Here is a 19820-nt window from a genome sequence, read left to right as displayed (position 1 = left end):
GAGCTTGGAGTCACAGGGGCAGGAGGAAGCAAGTGCCAGCCAGGATAGGGGACAGGCCCCAGGAGAGGCTGGAGCCTAGAGCGGCGGACCAGACAGCGCCGAGGCAAGGCGGGCTGTGAGCTGCAGTCAGCCAGGTCCTGCCTCCGAGCCCCTGGCTGCTCCACTCTCCTCTGTCCCCGCGGCACCTGGCAGGACGTCTGGCGTTTGGGTAGCTGGGTTCAGGAAAGAATAGAGAGCCTGGGCCGGAATGGGGGGGGGGGGGCAGTGCAGCTACAGTCCAGCTTTGTGACTTCCGGCAAAATCAACTCTATGAGCCTCAGTTTCTGTAAAATGGGGATCCTGATTTCACAGTCAAGTATTGATAACATTCTGTAAAGCCTAGTACCAGGTGTAAATGATGCTCAGGAGATATGTGCTGAACTCAGTTGGTCAGAATTAAAAGGAGATTTGTAATGTTTTAGAATCCAAAATCCCCAGTGCCATGTGGGAAGGAGGCCTGTTGAACTGCCTCTGCCCCAGTTTCTCAGACTCAGGACTTCTCCCTCTGTGCCAGGAAGCCTCAGGGCCACTAGAGGGTGCTCCTTGCAGCTTCAAGCCTGGGTGTGAGCATATTCCTGGGGCACAGGGCTGCTCCCAGGAACCTCTATCTCTGGCCATTGACTTCTGCTCTCCACGCTGACTTATGGCCCTGATTTCCCCCAGGCACCATCCCCATTCTTGGGGCACAGAGTAATGTAACCCAGACTGGAGAGCCTCCTATCTCCTCTGCCCATCACTTCACCTTAGACCCTACCAGTCCCATCTTGGAGAAGGGAGAAAGAGAGGGGAAGCAGTCACTTCCCAGATAGGGCCAGACAAGAGGGATGGGGAATTTTTAGAAGTTACTGGAGTTGCTAAATCTCTCAGGGCTCAGGGCTCACAGGCCAGTGATGGAAGAGAAAGGCAAGTAAGAAAATATATTCACACACTTGCATAGACCCAGAGAAATGAAGTAACACAAAAAGATACAAACACACAGAGAAAAACAGAGAGGAAGACAGAGGGAAAGACACTCTGCTTTCCCACCACAGAGGAAAGCAATCTGATCAAACAAATCCACTCTGCACCCTGCTCTCCAGTGTCAACCCGGTTTGTCACCCCCCTGTCCAAGGGAATAGCAAGCCTACAAAAATATAAGAAAAAAAAAAAGGAAAACTGCTCAGCCCTGGGATGCCTTGCTTGCCCCCCCTTTTTTGGGGGGGTGTAAATAAGCATTTGAATGTGTTTTGTTCTAGGAGCTGCAAGGCCAGCACAAAGGGAGCTCTTTCTCATGCAGGGCCTTCTGTAGGGCCCTCCCTCTGCCCTGTCATCCCGCCATCCTCCCACCAGCTGAGGTGGCCTTCCATCTTCTGCTGGCCCAAGTCAGGATCCCTCTTGTTTAAAGAATCCTAAGAGCCACCTTGACTTTTCCAAGTTAAACTGCAGCCTGAGATGAAATCAGTCTTCCTCTTCTTCAGCGGATTGCTTTATTGAACAAGAGAGAATGGGGTGGGGGTGGGGCTGCAGAGCAAGCAAGAGGCAGGTGCAAGGATGGGCGTTAACCAAGCACCTCCATCCACACCAGTTTCCCAGGATGAAAAATTTGCTCTTCTTCAAGCTTGGCACCAAGTAGGAAAAAGTCCAGGCACCGGGCCTCTCCTTCCTCTCTGCTTGTGGGTCCCCAGTCACTTGCTGTTAGAGTGGCCTCCTGGGCCCCTTATCACTTACAGGCTGCCTCCAGCTCCCACGTGGAGGCGGGGGTGAGGCTGTCCAATGTGGCTGCAGCTCTTCCCGGGAGGGAACCCTGGTCCTCCAAAAGTTTTCTCTTCCCTCCCCTGGCCATTCTGGGCTCCAGTCATGAAAGCCTCCCCTCTCTGGTCTGGAAATGGGTAAATGACGCGTAATTTATGAGCACCTCAGCCCAAAGTGCATAAGTCATATGTGCACAAAGCAGCCGGGTAAATATTTAAAGATTAGAGCCAGCTGGGGAGAAACACAAAAGGCTGGGACAATGGGGGTCTCTCTGGATTCACCCTCCTGGAGCTGGGCCAGCCGGGTTCAGTGTTGATGCACTCACCAGAGTCCCAGCCTTTGTCCCCTGGAGGACCCTTGGCTGCAGAGCTATTTGGAGTCCCAACACAGCTAAAGAGAGTTAAACAATCGAAGCCTCTCCAACCCCATCTGGAGACAATTGGCTGAGTCATTCCAGTGCTTTTGCTGTGTCCCAATAGTTAATTACACGGAGCAATCACTCCATTCCACTTTGAAATGCATCTGTGGAGGGGAACGGTGCATTTCTCCCACCAGTCACCACACCCCAAGTAGGCTTCAAAACATTCACCAGTGAGCACTGCTTTAAATGCCCCGGGGGGGGGGGGGGGTGCAGAAAGGAAAGGGCTCCCGCACAAGGCAGACAGGCTGCACGGGGCTGTGAGCTGGGATGGCTGGCGGAACGTCTAATAGGGCTGTTGTCCTGGAGCCTGCAAATCCCCTCCCCACCTCGTTTCCAGACCTGATTTGCTCTGTAATGGTTTTGGGTTTTGGGTTTTTTTTGGCAAAGTCAAGAAAGCCAAAGGGGACAAGGGAGCGCAAAGACTAGTCACCCTTCGCCTTAATTCCCCAGCGTGAGGAAGCAGCGCGCTCTCAGTAGCTCCAGAAGCCCCCAGGGCCCTCCTGAGCTACCGGGTGAATTTGTTCCTTGCATGAGCAAGGGCAGCCTCGGTCTCCCTAGCGCTCTGCCTGGACTTGTGCTCCTTTCCAAGCGCCCAGGGGGGCCCCAGAGCCTAAACATGGAAATTAAGTAGGTCGCCTACAGCCCGGCTTCCGAGTTGGTCCATGCCCTTCCTGGCAGCTTTAGCGTAAAGCACTGTCAGGGCGCGGGGTGAACCCCTGCCGCATCCCCACTTCAGAAAATGCCTCCCCGGCCCCTGCGCGCCTGGGGGCTCGGCCTGCCTGAGTGCGCGCAGGACGCCCAGGCGCGGGACTGGCCAACTGCATCGGAGACGCGGCGGAACTGGGTCCGCAGCCCTGGCATCGATGGGAGAGGGAACGCGGTGGAGACTTATTTACGATCTTCTCCGATGACCTCACCTTTAGCTTAGTGGGGGAAGTGGTTGCGCACAAGGAGCCCGAACTGGGGTCAAACGGGGAAGAGGTGGGGGACGCCGTTTTCGAGCATCGGCTGTGAGATCGGTGCGACCCTCAGCCGGCTTGAGGCGAGATTGGTGGCGGGAGAGCCGGACTAGGAGAGGGGAAGCTCGGAAAGTGGGATGGGGGAGTCAGCCTAGGTGGGGAGGCCACAGCCGGAGAAGGTGCCGAGGGGTGGAGGGGGCAGCCAGCCGCGCCCGGGTGGGGGTGGGACAGCAGGGGGCTCTTGAGGTGGGCGGGGGCGGATCTTGGCGGCTGCGAATCCCGCGCCCCCCCCCTCCCACCCGCCTCGCCCCAGCAGCTAAAGCAGAACATTGAGAATTAGAGCACTTTGCGGTCAATTTTCCACTGCTTAGGAAACACTAAGCCACCCACGTGAACGGCCCCACCCTGCGCAGCTGGGATCCCTGGGCACCGGCTGGAGAGCTTTGGTGGCCCGAGGAGCTGCGAGAGCCGGGGTGCGGGCGGGAGCGGCCCGTGGGCCCCTTTATGGTGGCCCTAACTCTGGAGAAGGGGCGGGCCCTGGGCTCCCGCTGCGGGCCGCGAGAGCCGCGCCGAGGTCCTTTGGTTTGCTAATGCGCCGGAGTTGAAAGCCGCGGGCGGCGGTTTATGGGGAGGGATCATAACTAAAGGACAAATTGCCCCGCTGCCCGCGCGGCTCGGGAGCCCAGGCGGGGGTGCGAGGGGTCCGCCAGAGCGAGGCGCGCGCCCAGCTCCGGGGCAGATGTGCTGCAGCTGGAAGCCTGCGCGCGGCGGGGCGCCCCGAGCTTGGCCCCGAGGGGGAGGGCGCGGGCGCGGCTTTGTGGGGCCGGCACAAAGCCCTTAACACTCCACCGCCCCCTTTGTGCCCGGCTGCGCCGCCCGCCCGCCCCGCGGCGCCTTTGTACCGCGCCGCCGCCGCCCCAGCCCGAGCCCGAGCGAGCGCTCGGAGGCCGCGGGGCCCCGCCAGCCCCGGCGCTTCAAAGCTGCGCGGCGCGTGCCGGCGCCCTCCGCCTGGCCTCGGCCCCGCCGCGCGCCCCGGCCCGGCCCGCATCTGGCCCGTGGGCCCGCGGCCCGGGCGGAAGAGCGCCCTGGAGTGGCCGTCACCGCAGCCTCAGCCTGAAAGGAAGGCGGGGCGCCACTCTCCACGCAGCTCCGCGCCTGGGGACGACGCCGCCCCCGCGGGGCCTTTCGTTATCCCCCGGGCGGAGGCGGGGAGGGGGAGAGATGCCCGGGGTGGAGGGAGCTGGGGGGCCCACCCAGAACCCTGCAAGTTTCCCCTCCCCCTCACGTGGAGGCCCTGCAAAGGCCAATTTATTCACGTCTCAGCCGCAGGGCTCAACTGCGGGACGTTTGTGTCCACGCGACTTCCCATCGCCTTCGAAAGCAGCCGCGGGGCTCCGCATTGTGCGGGACCCCATTTTACAAACCCTGAAACGGAGACTATGAGAGTCCAGTAAAGGGAGTTGTGTAGCTTTGAACCCAGGGTCTCCCTGGACTTCAGCCTTCCGGTCAGTCACAGCTACTGGAGTCCGGCCCGGGGGCCAAACCCAGGACAGCAGGAACCCCTCCGCGGCCTCGGCCGTCCTGGGCAGGCGCCTCCTTCCCTGAGCTCCCTGGGTCTCCAGCCACAGAGGACTGAGAGGAGGCTGAGGTCCCAGGCCTCCAAAGGTGCAGGATGACGCGCTCTCAGGTGATCAGTGGTCTTCCCCACCCCCACCTTCCATTTGTCGGGACCCAGAGGAGGGGGGGATAAGCTCCAGGCCTTCCCTGTAAGGCCAGGGCTCTCAGAGCCTGCCCTGTCCAGCCAGGACAGCCTGGAAGCGCCGGGCTGGGGCCGGGGAAAGCTCTTCTGACTGGCCCTGAGCTGAGGCTGCCTGCAGCTTGCCCCACTTTCCCCGGCGAGGAGCAAAGTTCCTCACAGGGCCAGAGGGCACCTGAGCCCAGGCTGCATCCTGGCACAGGAGCGCTCCCAGTCCCAAGGCCCCAGTGAGGAGGAGGCTGGTTTCGGCCCTGCGGGCGGGCTGCACGCTTTAATGGGACACATGTCGCCCTGTGGCCCCCGCAGGCCCAGCCTGTGCCCGGCTTTGAGCGGCCACAGGCAGAAAATTGCCGCATTGTCCCGACATTAGGGCTACTAATGCGGCGTTGCCAGCTCGGCCAGAGCGTGAAGCCCACAGAAAGGCCTAGCTGGCGGGTGCTCCCCGCCCTGCCCCCCACCTCGGCATCTTCATCAAGCTGGCGGAGGCCTGGTGCTCTGTCATAGTTATTATTGGGCCTCAAAGCTGGCTGGGCCCACGAACCACCCAGTGGGCGCCCCTGTGAATGCTCAGAGATGAGAGCAGCAAGGACTGGGCAAGTGGGCCTGGTGGTGAGGCCCAGAACCTAGGGGCACTGGGTCAGGACAAGCACGGAGGGAGTGGGCATGGGAGGGGACCCCAGACTTGGGAAGTGGGGGGGGGGTGAGAGGGATAGAGGAAAGACTGAGAGAGGGTAAAACAGGGTTGCTGGGGAGGAAGGAGGGACCCTGGAGGAAAGGCTGAAGCCTGGGCTACGGGAGGGGTAAGGCAGAGGAGGTGGAGAATTTACTGGTGTGTCCCCTTCTTGTCCCCTCCCCCTCAGGATTCCTGGGTCCAGGATCGCCTCATTGACATGTAAACGAGGGGCCCCTATAAAGGCTGTTTGGCCTCTTGAGGGCACAGATACCATAACATGGGCACTGAGCCCCAGACCCAGGGCAGCTCCGGCGGCCCTGCAGGCAGATTCCGAAAGGTCTGGGGTTCTGAGGAGCTCGGGGTGGGGACCCTTCCAGGTCAGCAGAGGCAAAGGGCGAGACAGCTGTGGCCTTGCCCTCCAGCAGTCTCTTGTCCACAGATCTCCAAGCCGCTGATGGAGAAGCAGCGACGGGCTCGCATCAATGTGTCGCTGGAGCAGCTCAGGTCATTGCTGGAGAAACACTATTCCCACCAGGTGAGACACAGGGACGGGGTGTGGGTGATACGGTCCCCAGCCTCATCTCCTCCAACACGGGCTCGGGGTGTGGGTGATACGGTCCCCAGCCTCATCTCCTCCAACACGGGCTGCCCAGCTAAGAGCTCTTTCCACAAACCCGCAGATCCGAAAACGCAAGTTGGAGAAGGCAGACATCCTGGAGCTGAGCGTCAAGTACATGAAAAGCCTTCAGAACTCGGTGCAAGGTAGAGGTGGGCCCTGGAAGGGTCGGGGAGGAGCCGAGAGGGGGCAGCTTGTGGGATCAGAGCGAGCCCTGCATAACACAGGGCCAGATAAAGGAGGGACGGTGGAGAAGATAGCGCTGGGCAGTGGGCAGTTGGGTGAGGAGGGCCCAGAACGCTGGAGGAGGGAGGCAGCAAAGGCCCGCAGGCTGTGTAAGAAAGTCTGGACTCCGGGGAGATGTTCAGGTTGCCTCCCCTCCCCTCCCCTCCCTTCTCCCTTTCCCCTCCACACTTCTCCCCTCCCTTTCTCTCTGTTCTCTACAACTCTCCTTTTCTCTGCCCCTCTTCTACTCTCCCCTACCCTCCACATCTGTCCCGCCCGATCCCCTCCCCCCAGGGCTCTGGCCGGTCCCCAGCGGAGCCGAGTACCCGTCGGGCTTCCGTGGCTGCCTGCCCGGCGTTAGCCAGCTTCGGCGGCCCGGAGAGGAGGGTGGCGGCGGACTGCGCTGCCCCCTGGTGCACGAGCGCGCGGTCGGCAGCACCATGGACAGCGCAAGTCCCGGTCCCGAGGCGCCCACGCAGCGCGTACCCTGCGCCCCCGCCTTTTGGAGCCCCGATCCCGCCGCCCGCGGCTCGCGGTCCCCGCCAACCCGGCGCCTCCTCCCTGGTGGTCTCCCTGGCCCATCCACCAACGTCTCGGCACCGCAGCCGGCGTCTCGCCACTGCGCCGAGAGCGCGGGGTCCGGGCTGCGCCTGTGGCGGCCCTGGTGAGGCCCAGGCGGGGCCTCGGACTCAAGGGGTCCTCCGTCTGGCCTGCGAGCGTAGAGACAGTTTTGCGGGCGCCCGTGTGACCTCAAACGTCCGTCCTAGTCCCGTGGTGAGGGTGGCCGGAAGGGTGCCGCGTGCCCAAGAACGCAGGGAAATACACGGAGCCACAGTGGACTAGGGTCTGCAGGTCTAGGCATAATCCACCCCCAACCCCAGCCTCACCTACTCAGCCTGGACTCGCGCTCTCCTTCTCCCACCTCTAAAGGGGCTGGGGGGCGGGGGCGGGGTATCCTGGGCTACGCCTCTTTCCCAGGGCCCAGAGCTGGCAGTCCGCCCTCGCCCCCTCCCCGCAGCCTCGCGGTGGTGGGAAGGTCGCAGTCGGCAGTGGCGCAGAGCAGACCGCTTGCAGCGAGGAGAATCGCTGCCCCGCCCAGGCCCATTCAACCTTCCGGGGACGCCGGGTTCCCACCGGCACAAAGCACGCCAGGCCCGCCCCGAGGGGGGGGCCCAGCCCACCCCCACCCTGGACCTTCTCGTTTTCCACGGATCCCCTCCCCCTCCGCACGCAGCGCGGCACCCCAGCCCCGGGCTCGAGGTTCCAGGGCTCGCGCCTCAGAAGCACCGCGCAGAACTGCCCCTGCCCCGCAGCCCGCTTGGAGCTCTGGCCTTGGCAAGCGAGATGCTCCTCCCTCCTCCTCGCCCACCCGACGCTCTGCCCCCGCGGCTCTCATGGCTGGAGGGGGCGAGGGGGGGCGCTCGCGCGACTCTTGGGGGCAGGGGGCGCGCACTGTCTTGCCAGTTTGAGGGCTGCTGGAGTGAAGCCTGGCTCCTCTCGGGGGAGAGTTCACCCTTTCCCACCCGGTAAAGACCCTGGTCCCGGCTCTGCAGAGACCCCGCCACCGGATTTCTGGGGCCGCCTGGGAGCCCACGACCCTCGACACCCCTCGGAGCGCTGTACACCTGTTTGGGGGATCCGGACACGCAAGGAGGTGCCTGGGGGTGGGGGAAGGGACGGGGTTCTTGCGCTGTGCCCAGGAAGATTTCGGCACCTCCTCCCACCAGCTTCAAATTCAGAATAAAAACAGTGCGAACCTGTGAAATGGGTATAAAGAGACTACCAAGGTTCTTATTTAGCCTAAGATGCCTCCTTAAGTGCATCTTTTTGAACTACAAATATCAACTTTGTATAAAACATTTACTTTTGGCTGCCCCTGTCTTGATCTTATGCTAAACCCATACTGGTCAAATTGCGGGTAGAGAGCGGCCAGGCTCCCCCACCCCACCCAGCCGGCTCTCCGGAGCGCAGGTTGGGGGAGAGGTCGGGGCTGTGGCGGTTTGGGGGCGGCTTCTCAGGTCTCGGCTTCCCACAGTCCTGAATGTGGGTGGTGGCGTTAATACCTCCTCTGGCCACCAGGTGGCGATCGCGCACCGCAGACCTAGGGCGAAGCCTCCAAATTCCAACTGCCCTGCCCTTCTGGTCCTCTCCAATCAACCTCCCAGGGACTAGCGGCCCCTGAAGCCATCGGCGGGGTAGGGGCTTCTCCTATTAGGGCCTTGGTGCCCACTCCAGGGCTCTGGGTCCCCCAAACTCTCTGTGTGGGGTCACAGCACATACCAGAAAAAATGGGAAGCCCAATCCAAAAGTGGCGCACTAATAGAGGAATTTGGGACCCAAAGGGAGAGACTTTTGGGAGCAGCTGGCCAGGGGTGCTGTTCGGTTCTAGAAAGTTGCTTCCATGAAACTGGACTAGAAATGCTAGATGCAAATCATAGGAAGTTTTTATTGGATTATGTACAGAAGAGAAATGCTTAGTTGAAAAAGACCCAAAAACCTACAAACAGATCCCTGGCTTTGGGCTGAGTGGTTGTATGAAGACATAACTCCCTTCCCACTAAGCCCAGGGTCAAGCTGCTCATCAACGCAGCAAATGGGCCCAGGGAGGCGGCTGCACAAAGTGTGAGAGGGAGTCCCAGGATCCTCCACTTCGGGTCCTCCCTCCCCTTTGTTTTTGTAAAAACCAGGACTAGAGGGACTTCGGGGTACCACGTCCCCTGCAAGTATTGCCATTGGATATGAGTGAAAACCCAAGGTGACAAATGGGCCAGCCTGAGGGGGAAGAGTGGCTAGCTGATGACCTCATGACATGGTGGTCCTTGAAGGCACAGCAGTGCTGGCTGGGCTGAACAGCAGTCCCCTACATTGCTTGCCCGTGGCCAACTCATCCCCAAGTTTACCCCACAGGCAGGAACTACAGGGACCTCTGAAGGCGAGGTGGAGCCAGACAGTACATCTTCCTCCCTGGCCTCTTCTGGGGCTGGGACCCGGTCTGGGGAGTGAAGAGAAAGGCTTAGCCACTGGAGGGCAGAGGCAGAGCAGGGGGGAACAGTGTGCAGGCCCTGGGCCCGCTCCAGAGTTTCATGTTTTGGGGCCACTCCATGAAGGCAGGGGCCAGGACCAGACAGCCTCTGCACTTGCCCGTCCCTCCAACTCAAGGTTAGATCTGTTCCTGTGTCTAGGGGCTTCTCCCAACAGAAGACCCAGCAGTCTCCTCCCCAGGGCCCATGCCAAAGTCCAGGCCCACAAGGGGTCTGCCAGGAGGGAGAGCAAAGAAGAGTCCTGTCCACATGGTGGGGGAGGACCCTTCTCAGAAACCAGGCCTTAAACCCAGAACCTGGGAGGCTGTAGGCTAGACCTGTAGGGTGGGGGATGAGGCTGGGGGTGGACACCAGAATAAGGAAGCCCACCTCCCCCTTTGCTTCAGTCCTTCCCATCATGCACCCACAACCTTCATGGTGGGAATCACAGAGATGGCCCACGGGGTGGGGACAGGCAATGAAAACTGATGCAAGTGAGGACAGTTAGCAGTGGTCGAGGCGGGTGTAGTGCTGATGGCCACGATGTCCAAGTGGTGTGCTTTAGCTGGGGGCGTGGAGTGAGTTCCCAAGGGGGCCAGGGACACTGAGAGTAGGAAGCCTCCGGCCTGGGGCCACAGAGGGCCCTAAACTACCTCTCATGCCCTGTCCACTCAGTGGTCAGAGCACTTGGACCAGCAGACTTCTTCAGTCCTGAGAGTTAATATGGTCACCTGCTCATCACAGATGGGGAAACAGAGGCAGAACGGGTTAGCAGGGACACCTGCTCTGAGAACTTGTTTGGGCTCTGAAGACCCCTGTGCTTAGAGACCCTCTGTACCCCACCCCCTGAGGTGAGACACTTCTAGTGCAGTGGAAAGCCGGGCAGTCCGGGGTGGCTCCCCATCCTGCAGAGCCCACCTTTGTCCCATCTGGTGGTGGCCGTGTCCTGGGGCTCCTCCCCAGCCCACGTGTAGAGCCCGCCTTTACCCAGGCCCAGCCTCACCCTACCCCAGAGATGAAGTGCCCGGCGCAGTCCTCCAGGGCATCCGTCGCCCCTCTAGGCAATTCCCGCTTCTCCAGGCGACAATGCTACACCCTGCCACCCGGGGGTGGCCGGCACTCGTCCAGGTGCCGTCGGAGGGCTCAGCGCGGCCCTGCCCTGCGCCCTGCGGGGACAGGTCGCTTCTTTGGTGCTTTGGCCCCGCGGGCGCCCCTAGGTGGCAGAGCCGAGCGAGTCCGAGTGCAGCGTGACGTAGCCAGAAGACTCGGAGGGCGAGCTCAGGAAGCTGCTGGTGCTGCCGCCGGCCACGTGCAGGCCCGAGGTCTCGCCCCACGACGCGCTCTGGGCCGCGCGCAGGGGCCGGGCGCGCGCACCGGCGGCCGGGCGCGGCCCGGGGCTCCGCAGCGCGCCGGCACCGCCAGGGGGCGCCACGTCCTCGCCGGGCCGGGCGGTGCCGGGGGCGCCGGGGGCGCGTGCGGGAAAGGGCTCGGCCGGCGGGGCGGGCGGGCGGCGAAGGGCCTGCGGCTCGCGCTCAAAGGCCGTCAGCGCGAAGGCGTCGGGCAGCAGCGAGGCGGAGGCGGAGCGGGCGCCAGGCCCGGGGCGGCGGCGCGGGCTGCCGGGGGGCGAGCCGCGCGCGGGGCGCGGGCCGCCGTGCGGGGCCCGGGGGCGCAGCGCCAGCAGGCTCTCGGCCGAGCGGCGGCGCGGCCGGAACGGGGGCGCGTCCTCCACGAGGGCCAGCAGGCTGTCGCGGCGCCGGTCGGGCCCCGCGGGCTGCACCAGGGCGGCCAGGTCCTCGCCCGAGCCCCAGCGCGGCAGGAAGGCCGGCAGCGGGACCACCGCCCAGAGGTCCGCGTCTTCGTGCGAGAAGCGCCGCGTGGGCGGGACCTGCGGGGACCGGCAGGGTCACCCTGGCTGCCCTCGTAGAAAATAGGGACCCACTTCTCCCCACACGGGGCCAGGCGGCTGGAGGATCAGGAGCGACGCCTGGGGCAGAGGGCACCCCGGTTCTATTAAGGGCAAGTGCCAATCTCTCCGAGCCCCGGTGTTGTCGTCTGTACCTTGGGTGCTTGGGGAGAAGGCCCGGGAGTGCGGTGCTGCCCGAGGAAATAACAGGCGCCAGAGAGACCACTCTCCCGGAGCACAGGGGAGCAGGCACAGGGGCTGGGGTGCCCCACCTGGCCCATCCTGGGAGGGTGAAAGCCACCCCCGAGCTGCGGCAGGCATGAGACGGTTCCGAGGGGAAAGTCCTGGGGGAGGTCAGGATGCCCCCCACCTTCGCACTGGGTGCCTTGCCCTGTCCTTACCTGCAGGTATTGCATCTTGTCCTCCTGCAAGGGCCCAAGCGGGTAGAACTGAGGCAGGCCCCCCTCCAGGGACAGCTCGTAGTTGGCCATCCTGTCCAAGGCCACGAAGTCGCCCCCGTAACTGTAGTCGAGGGAGCGCTCCAGCATCAGGTCCTGGGGCACGCCACCCTCCAGGCTGGTATCTGCAGGGTGGGGCAGAAGCTTAGGGTCAGGGAAACTTGGGGGCATCCATGTTAGTCCAGGGTCCCCCACAGGCATTCGCAGGGCAGAGGGCTGGTTAGTGGAAAAGAGTAAGGGCCGGGTCCTGGGTGCAAATCCTGACTCTGCCACCTTTTAACTTTGGGACTGAGGAAGTCACACATTGAGCCAGTTTCCTTGTCAATGGGGGTGCGACCTAAGGTTACCTTATGAGTTTGGGGAGACTAAGTTCACACAAGGGGCTGACAGTGTCTGGTATGTGGCAAGGTCTTAGCTTAGGGTAGCATTGTCATTGGTGGGGGAGATAGGACCTGGGTCTGCAGGAGTCACTGGGGACCCCTAAGGTTGGAAGCTCCGAACACATACAGTAGCTGGTGTCCACAGCTACTGCCTGGGGCAGGCAAGCGGGATCGGAGAATGCCCCATGGGACACAGGGGTCCCTTAGGGGATCAAGCACATTTGGGAGTAAAACGGGATGTTTAGTGGTTGACAATGGGATCACCTCAGTGCCATGGGGTGGTCACCTTACACCTGTTATCCCAGTGACTCCAGTGACCTCACCCAGATGTCCCTCTCCTCAGGGGCCACTCTCAGGGCATCCTCACCATCGCTGGAATCCTCATCGTTGGCCATGAGGGCCATGCACTTCTCCCAGACAGCCTTGAGGTCGGCCCGGTAGCGGTCGCAGGCCCAGAGGAATATGGGCAGCAGGAGGGCCTGGGTCACTGAGCACCACAGCACACACAGCGCCATCCAGGGCGCCGAGGCGTCGGCCCGCAGGCTGCTGAAGCTCACCACCTGTGGGCACAGTGCTCAGCCTGGCACTCGGCAGGACCCCCATCGCACAGCTACAGCTTCCCCTCCCGGACTCAGTTCTCCCATGTGGATGGCAGGTCTGACTGCCCACCTGCCAGAGGAGGGGCAGTGGTGGCAGACAGAGCTCTAGGCTCGAGGGCAGGAAAGAGCCAGAGAGTGAGGGTAGAAGACCCTGCCCACTGAGAGCTGCTGGCTGCCAAGATAGTCATAGCCCCGTGTACCAGGCAGCACTGGGCATGACTTCCCTCATGGTACTCCCATGACTGCCCGAGGACAGGGGTGCAGGCATGGATTACCACCCCCTTTTTGGGAAGAGGAAACAGGCTTGGAGAACCCGGTCTCAAGCCTCCCAGTTCAGGGACAATTCTGCCCTCCTTACTTCCCCCTGGCAGTGGCCTCCTTGGCCCTGCCCATACGCTGGGGGTCTAGGCCTCAGGCCCCAGAGGAGGAGTCTGAGCAGTTTCTGAGGATCAGAGGGTCCAGCCAGGTGGCCTTTGGGTCACTGCCCAGGGTCCCTCATCCCTCCTCTCCCATTCCCCCACCCCCAGAGTAACATTTAACTTATTCCCCCATCAGAGAGGAAGACGGCATGATGCAGACATCACGTTGGTTCTGCCATATGAGCTGTGTGCCCCTCAGAAAGGTGCTCAACCTCTCTGGGGCTCAATTTCATCTGTAAAATGGGCCAAGAACACCGTACAGGATGAGACAAAGATTCTAGACACTGTACCAGGTCTGCAGCATGGAGTGGGCTCCATAAACAGCACCCCCTTTCCTGCCCTGAAGAGAAGCTGGGGGGCAATTTCATACACACTTTTCCCCCTCAGCACAGGGCGGGGGACCCCAGGCTCCACTGCACATAGGAGGAACCTGTACCTGGGGGGTGCTGGGTCCATCGAAGATGGAACAGCAGGTGGTTAGGGGTTGCATCTCTGACTATGAGGCTGCCACCCCACCTGTCACCTTCTTGAGCTTGTGTCCTGCAGTGTCTCCAGAGACAAAGACCTACCCAGCTGTTTGGATGAAGCTTCTCCTGGTCCTTGTCCCTACACCCCAATCTGTCCTGCTCCAGACTCTGCAGGGGGCTGGGCTAGAGACCCATGGGTGGGAAGGCCTGGCTCTTAGGTCTAGACTTCATTCTTGGGCCAGAGCTAGGCCCAGGCCCGGCAGGACCCCAGTTAGCCTCGGTGGACCTTGGACCCTGTTGGCAGGGCCTTCCTCAGACCAGATCTCACCTTGACCTCACCTCCCCAGCCCTGGGACGAAGTCCAGCTCCCCAGCAGACATTCAAAGCTGGTCCTGCCTCCCAATCCAAAGCTGATTGTGCCACACCAAAGCCTCACTCTCTACATCCTAGGACCTGGACCCACCAGGAAGCCTGTGGGCATGTTACCCCACCTTTCATACCCTCTGCATTGAATGGGCCTCACTCCGGTGAGCAAGGTCCCTGCAATGTGGCAGAAAGGCCCTGGGCTGTGAAGTCACCTGGTGAGTTCAAGTCCCACCATGGCTGCCCTGACTTTGGGTTGGTCATTTACCTCTCTGAAGCTCGGCTTTCAAGCCTGTAAAGTGGGGGCATGGATAATGCCCCCCTTAGAGGGCTGGGTATGAGGATTCGAGCACCTGATGCCTACAGTGTGCCCGCCCTAGGGCCGTCCCAGAGCCCGCGTCCCCTGATAGGCTCCCACAACCGACAGGCTCACCCACCAGCACGGGGAAGCCCATGAGGCAGTCGTAGATGAAGACAATGGTGGCCACCAGGCCCGTGATCTGCAGCGAAGTCTTGGCCGGCTCGGAGCCATCGATGGAGGAGCGGCGCTTGCCCTGCGCGTCCTCTACTACGATGGTGGGCACGGTGAAGGCACGGCGGTCCGCCGGGCGCCCCACCCGCACAGCCAGCGTCTGGAAGAGGGTGATGGCTGTGCAGACCACGCCCATGGCCACGCTGCCTCCCACCAGCAGCAGGAAGCAGACCCCAAAGCCCAGGCCGATCTCAGCCACGATGAAGCGGCAGCCGTGGGCATAGAAGCGCTCACTCGTGTCATGCCAGCCGACAGCAGGCAGGGCTGACAGGATGAAGGACACCATCCAGATGCCCATGACCGTGTGCACCGCCTGCTTCTTGGCATTGCTCAGCCTGACACGGGGTAGGGGTAGGACAGAGGGACTCAGTGTCACTGACAGGGTCTCCAGGGCCCTGGGGACCTACAGAGGATCCCCAACTGCCCTGGCCCCCAGTACATCACAGGCATGCCACAACCAGCATGGTGGGCTTTGTCCCTTGCACAGGGGATACTCATGCACATTGTCACATGTCCTTCTCACCAAGCATTTCTGTACCGGACACTGCACACCCATGTATCCCTACATGTGCATGCCCCCACAGCCCCGAGGGGCCCCTCCTGAGCCACTCTGCCCGCCCTCAGCACAACACAGGTGTGGCGCCCCACATGGGGCATTGTCACCACACCAAGGGCATCATGCACACAGGTACACCAGGTGGTCTTTGTGTTCATGCCCACAGGTGCCCCTCTCCAAGCACAACGGACATTCAAGTGCACATATGCACATGCCAGAGGCTCACCTGTAGTTAACAGGCCAGCGAACCATCCACATGCGGTGGTAGGACAGGGAGGTGACGGAGAAGCAGGTGGCCAGAGTGAGGGTGTAGAAGGTGGAGACGAAGACCTTGCAGAGGCCCTCGTTCCACTCGTAGTCAGGGCGCTGCCGCCGCAGCTGCACCACAGCGTAGGTGGCGATGGGCACCGCTACATTGAGCATGTGGGTGGCCGCGAGCGTGCACAGCAGGAACTCCAGAGGCTTCCATTTCTTCTGTTTGGCACCCACACTGAGGATACCCCAGGCATTGGCCAGCAGGGAGAGGCCTCCACATGCCAGCCAGCCCACAGCGCTGCCAGGTGGCCGCCGCTCATCACTCATGGTGCAGAAAGGAGCTGGCAGGCAGCTGGGGCATCCTCCTCGAAGCCAGGCCTTGGCTCGGAGCAGCAGCCCTCACACCGGGTGACCCGAGGACACCAGGGACCACGAGCATCTGCAGTGGGAGAGAAGCCAATGAGTGCTCAGTGACTCTCCCTCTAGCTATAGCATCGGGCGGGGCTCCATGGGGTGGGAGATGGAGAGGTTCACCCAGTATGCCATCACCTGTTGGTTCTGGCTCACGCTGGGCTGCTTCACTCTCCTCTCCACTGTCTGTGGCCCCTGTCCTTGGCACCCCAGGTCCCTAATAAGTGCATGTTTCCTCATTCCCGCCACTCTTGGTTAATGTGTGGAATCTAGGCTTCCTTTCAAGCCATCCCTGCCATCCCAAGCCATCCCAAGCCATCCCAAGCCATGTGTGCAATTGGCCCTATCCCGCAACAAGCCCTCTTGCTAGCAAACATCCCCAAATCCTAGGACACCCCTTGCAAGGCTCCCTCAGTGCACGCCGGGGACCCTCATCTTAATTTGTCCCACTTCATTTGGCAAAATGAGGATGTGCCTGGGAGGGTGAGTCCCCTAAACCTCCCCTGTGAGGTAGGGGTGATCTGGTGAACCCCCAGCTGGCCTTCCACATCCTGGAAGGCCTCCACTCCACCATAGGCTCCAGCATTCTAGCTGTGTGGTTCGAGCAAGGTCCCTGCACCCCTGTCCCCCACTGTAATGGGACAAGGATACTTCAGGGGGAGGCTGGGGTGGACAGGTCTTATGCACAGTGGGTGCTCTGGGTGGTGGTATTATGTTACAGGTGCCTTGGGCACAGGTCAGGGACCAGACCTTGATCCAAGACAGAACTGCCCCATCCTGCTGGAGGGCTGGGCAGTATCTCCCTCCCCCTTGCCAGCCCGGCAGCCCTCAGCTGCCTCCAGTGGGGAGTGCTGGCCAGTCCCTGATGTGAGGCCCCGATGACAGGCCCCTCTGGCCATAGCCTGGAGCAGGTAGTGTGGGGAGAAGCGTACGCTAAGTGGAGGTTCTCTGTGTGCTCTGTCTACAGTTGGCCCTTCTCATCGGGGAGCCTATTTAATCTCATTGGCCGCACTTGTGGCCCCACAGAGCCACATGATCCGCCAGGGACTGTTTCTAGCTTGGGATGGACAGGCCACTGTAGGACCCTAGTGCTCAGGGCAGAGGACACACCTCCCAGCACAGCCAGGCCCTGGCCCATGCTTGTCTTGCCTGAAGTTCTCTCGGTCTGTCTGTGGCCTGATGCCCCTGGACACTGAGGGACCTCTGAGGGATGTGTGTCATTCATCTTGGTGTCTCTGCTGTGGGCCTGCCCAGACCCCTGGCCCAGGGGAGGAGTCCATTCTGGATGGAACACACCAGTGTCCCTTAAGGGCCTCCTAAGGGGCTCTTGGGACTTCTGGTGTCAGAAGCCTCCTTCTCAACGTGAGGCTTCCGCTTGCAGAATGGCCTTCCCTTCCCCATCCCAGGCCCAATATGGGAGGCAGGGTGGCCTTGTTGGACCCTTGAAGCAGCTATTCCAGTGTCCAGCAAACCTCCTTGACCTCAGCATACAGAGCCACACAATGTGAGGTAAGAGCTGATAGACTCCAGCTCCCCACCAGTTCCTTCACTCAGCTGGGCTTTGGCTTTCTTATGTGTAAGCTGAACATGATAGTACTTACCTTGAAAAGCACTGTAGGTACTCAATAAGCTATGCCAGGGGAAGTGCTTAGCATGGAGCCGGACACACAGTAAGTGCTCAATAGATGCTTGCCATGTAGATGTCTGCACCAAAGCCCTCCCGGCTCGCTCACCTACACTGTCTCTTAAGGGCTAAAACACTGAGCTTGGAAGTGTGGGTCACAGAGTCTCCCTGATCAGCACTTGGGACAGGCTGGCTTTGGGGGTGAGGAGGCCACAGGGCTGCCCCCAGCCCTGTGGGGTGCCTGGCAGCCTGCTGGGGTCCAGAGCAGGCAGAGTGTGGGTGCTCCTATGGTCCAGGGGCTGCAGTCATCAGTGATCTTTGAATTATCAAATAGGAAACTGGATTCAGCATGCACCTGGTGGGTCAGCATTTTTCCACCTGCACTGGGCCACGTCAGCTGGCCGATTGGGAGGCCTTCCCTCAGATGCCCAAGCAGGCTCTGTCTGACCCCTGTGACACTAGTGCAGGGTGGTGGAGAAGGAGCCACAGGCTACCACTGGCACAACCCTTCATGTAACAGGTGATCCCCTAGTCTAGCGTAATGGGGCCTCACTGCAGGGCAAGGCTTTAGGTTTGCAGGCAGGGGAGCGTGCCCTGCGGGTATACGGAGGAAGCATCCTCCTGTGAACAGGCACACTCCACCCAGTGAGCATCCCCAGTGATTTTGTGTGCTGGGTAATGTCACCATCCCTATTTTAAAGATGGTCAAGCAGAGGCAGAGAAAGGTAAAACCATTTGCCCAAGCTACTATGTGCCAAAGCGAGGATCCAAACTCAGTATGCCTCATAAAAAATCCTGGCCTCTCAGGCTTTGGCCAGGTAGCTCAGTTAGGGAGAGCATCATCCTGATATGCCAAGGTTGCAGGTTCGATCTCGGGTCAAGGCACATACAAGAAGCAAACAATGAACTCATAAATAAATGGAACAACAAATCTATGTTCTCTCTCTCAAAAAAAAATTTTTTTTAAAATCTGGACCTCTCAAATCCCAAAATGCTCAGGAACAAGGCTTTTTTCTTCTTCTTCTCCTCTAGTTAAGATGAGCCTCCTATCCCTGCAGGGTGGACCCTACTGTTCCCACACTGCAGAGGGGAACACTGAGGCTGCAGCCTAGTGCAAAACAGGGAGGGAAGTGTCAGTGATGGTTTGGGGCGCCGGACTCCTGAGATCAGAGACGAATGTCACTAGGGTGAGAGTGGGGAGTGTATACCAAGACCTCCAAATTCAGAGTGAGAGGGGGATGGTTCTAAGGGAATAGGGAGTCCCCCTTTCTCCAGAATGGTGACCCACAGATCACACACTTGCTGTTCTTTTTTCATGAACAAGGGACACTTGGGGCCGGACCCCAGGCTGGGCTCCCTCCAGTGGGGTCCCCATTCCGCTCTCATATCAAAGCGCAGGCTGCAGGGGTCATAGGCCTGGGACCCACAGCCGGGAAGACTCCCTCCGCAGCAGGGTCTGCGGGCGGGGCCGGCGTGACGTCACGGCCCCCGGCCAATGAGGCCGCGTGGCCCCAGGGCTCGATTGCGCAACAAAGAAGACCCAGAACTTGAAAGGATTCCCGGGCTCCGTTGGCCGCCCGGGGCTGCTCTTTGCCGCGCCGCAGACGGTCACCCGCAAGGCGCGGCCTGGCGCGCCCGGGGCTGCGCTCGGAGCTCGGAGCCTCCGCTTCTCCCGCACACCCCCGTCCCCTCGGTCCCCGATACTCGGTGCTCAGACCCACTCCCGCCCGACCCAGCGAGGCCCGCCTGCGGGTCCAGCCCCAGGGGGCCCCCAGCCCTGCCCAGCCCCGAGGGCGTGTCCGAGCCACCGCAGGGCAGCGGGACTCGGGCGGGACTGCGGTCCCGGACACCGCACCCTCCCCCACACCGACTACGCCAGGCAGGGGTGGGCGGCTCCCAGAACGGCCACCCCCGCCCTGCGCAAGCCAGGGCCCGGGACGGGGCTGCGCCCTGGGGCTGGAGACAGACGCAGGGACAAGCCCCGGGGAAGTTACCTCCTGAAGTCCCCAATTTGGGGCGGTGCGCAGCCCTAAGCGGTGCCCTCGGGCCCTCGGACCGAAGCCTCTACCGACAGACCGCGGACAGCCTCTCCCCACCCAGAGTTCTCCCGCCGGGGGTCCCTGCCCGGGGTCCGCCCGCGCGCCCGCCCTCGAGCTAGGGCGGCTGCTCTCACCGTGCTTTCGGGCTCCCGCTCGCTGCTCCCGCCTCCGGCTCCGGCTCCGGCTGTGGCTCCCGCGCCCCCGGGCCGAGCGCGGGCCGCCCGGGACAGCGGGGAGGGCTGGCGGCGGAGCAGCCCGAGGGCTGGAGCATCCTGGCGGAGGCCGCCGGTGGCCGGAGCGCTCTGCTCGGCTCGACTCGGCGCCTCCGCCCCTCCGCGCGGGCGCCCCTGCGCCCCTCCCACCCTTCCTCCCGC

General features: G+C 61.7%; 2 protein-coding genes across 2 annotated transcripts; one reads left to right on the top strand and one right to left on the bottom strand.

Moving 5' to 3' along the window:
* Nucleotides 1-5856: 5856 nt before the first annotated feature.
* HES3 (hes family bHLH transcription factor 3) lies at nt 5857-7088 on the top strand (the record flags this gene model as incomplete). Its single annotated transcript, XM_081144878.1, has 4 exons — nt 5857-5916; nt 6019-6114; nt 6260-6341; nt 6715-7088. 4 exons carry the CDS (start codon nt 5857-5859, stop codon nt 7086-7088), a joined length of 612 nt encoding a protein of 203 aa, XP_081001004.1.
* A 1758-nt stretch (nt 7089-8846) lies between these two features.
* Nucleotides 8847-19820, bottom strand: GPR153 (G protein-coupled receptor 153). Its single transcript, XM_081144800.1, has 6 exons — nt 19581-19820; nt 15344-15811; nt 14467-14896; nt 12549-12741; nt 11745-11926; nt 8847-11325 (listed from the first exon to the last, which is right to left on the bottom strand). The coding sequence occupies exons 2-6, from the start codon at nt 15697-15699 to the stop codon at nt 10654-10656; spliced, it is 1833 nt and encodes a 610-aa protein (XP_081000926.1). The 5' UTR covers nt 15700-15811; nt 19581-19820; the 3' UTR covers nt 8847-10653.

This window comes from Miniopterus schreibersii (genome assembly GCF_964146895.1).
Source record: "Miniopterus schreibersii genome assembly, chromosome: 8".
Lineage (NCBI taxonomy): Eukaryota > Metazoa > Chordata > Mammalia > Chiroptera > Miniopteridae > Miniopterus > Miniopterus schreibersii.
The sequence above is the reverse complement of the archived record's forward strand: the minus strand, read 5'-3'. Positions and strand labels throughout refer to the sequence as shown.

Coding starts and splice junctions, on each gene's coding strand:
- GPR153 (XM_081144800.1), bottom strand. CDS start 15,699: ATGAGTGATGAGCGGCGGCCACCTGGCAGCGCTGTGGGCTGGCTGGCA. Junction 12,742..14,466: donor TCATGGGCTTCCCCGTGCTG/GTGGGTGAGCCT, acceptor CTGTGCCCACAG/GTGGTGAGCTTCAGCAGCCT. Junction 11,326..11,744: donor ACAAGATGCAATACCTGCAG/GTAAGGACAGGG, acceptor CGGTCCCCGCAG/GTCCCGCCCACGCGGCGCTT.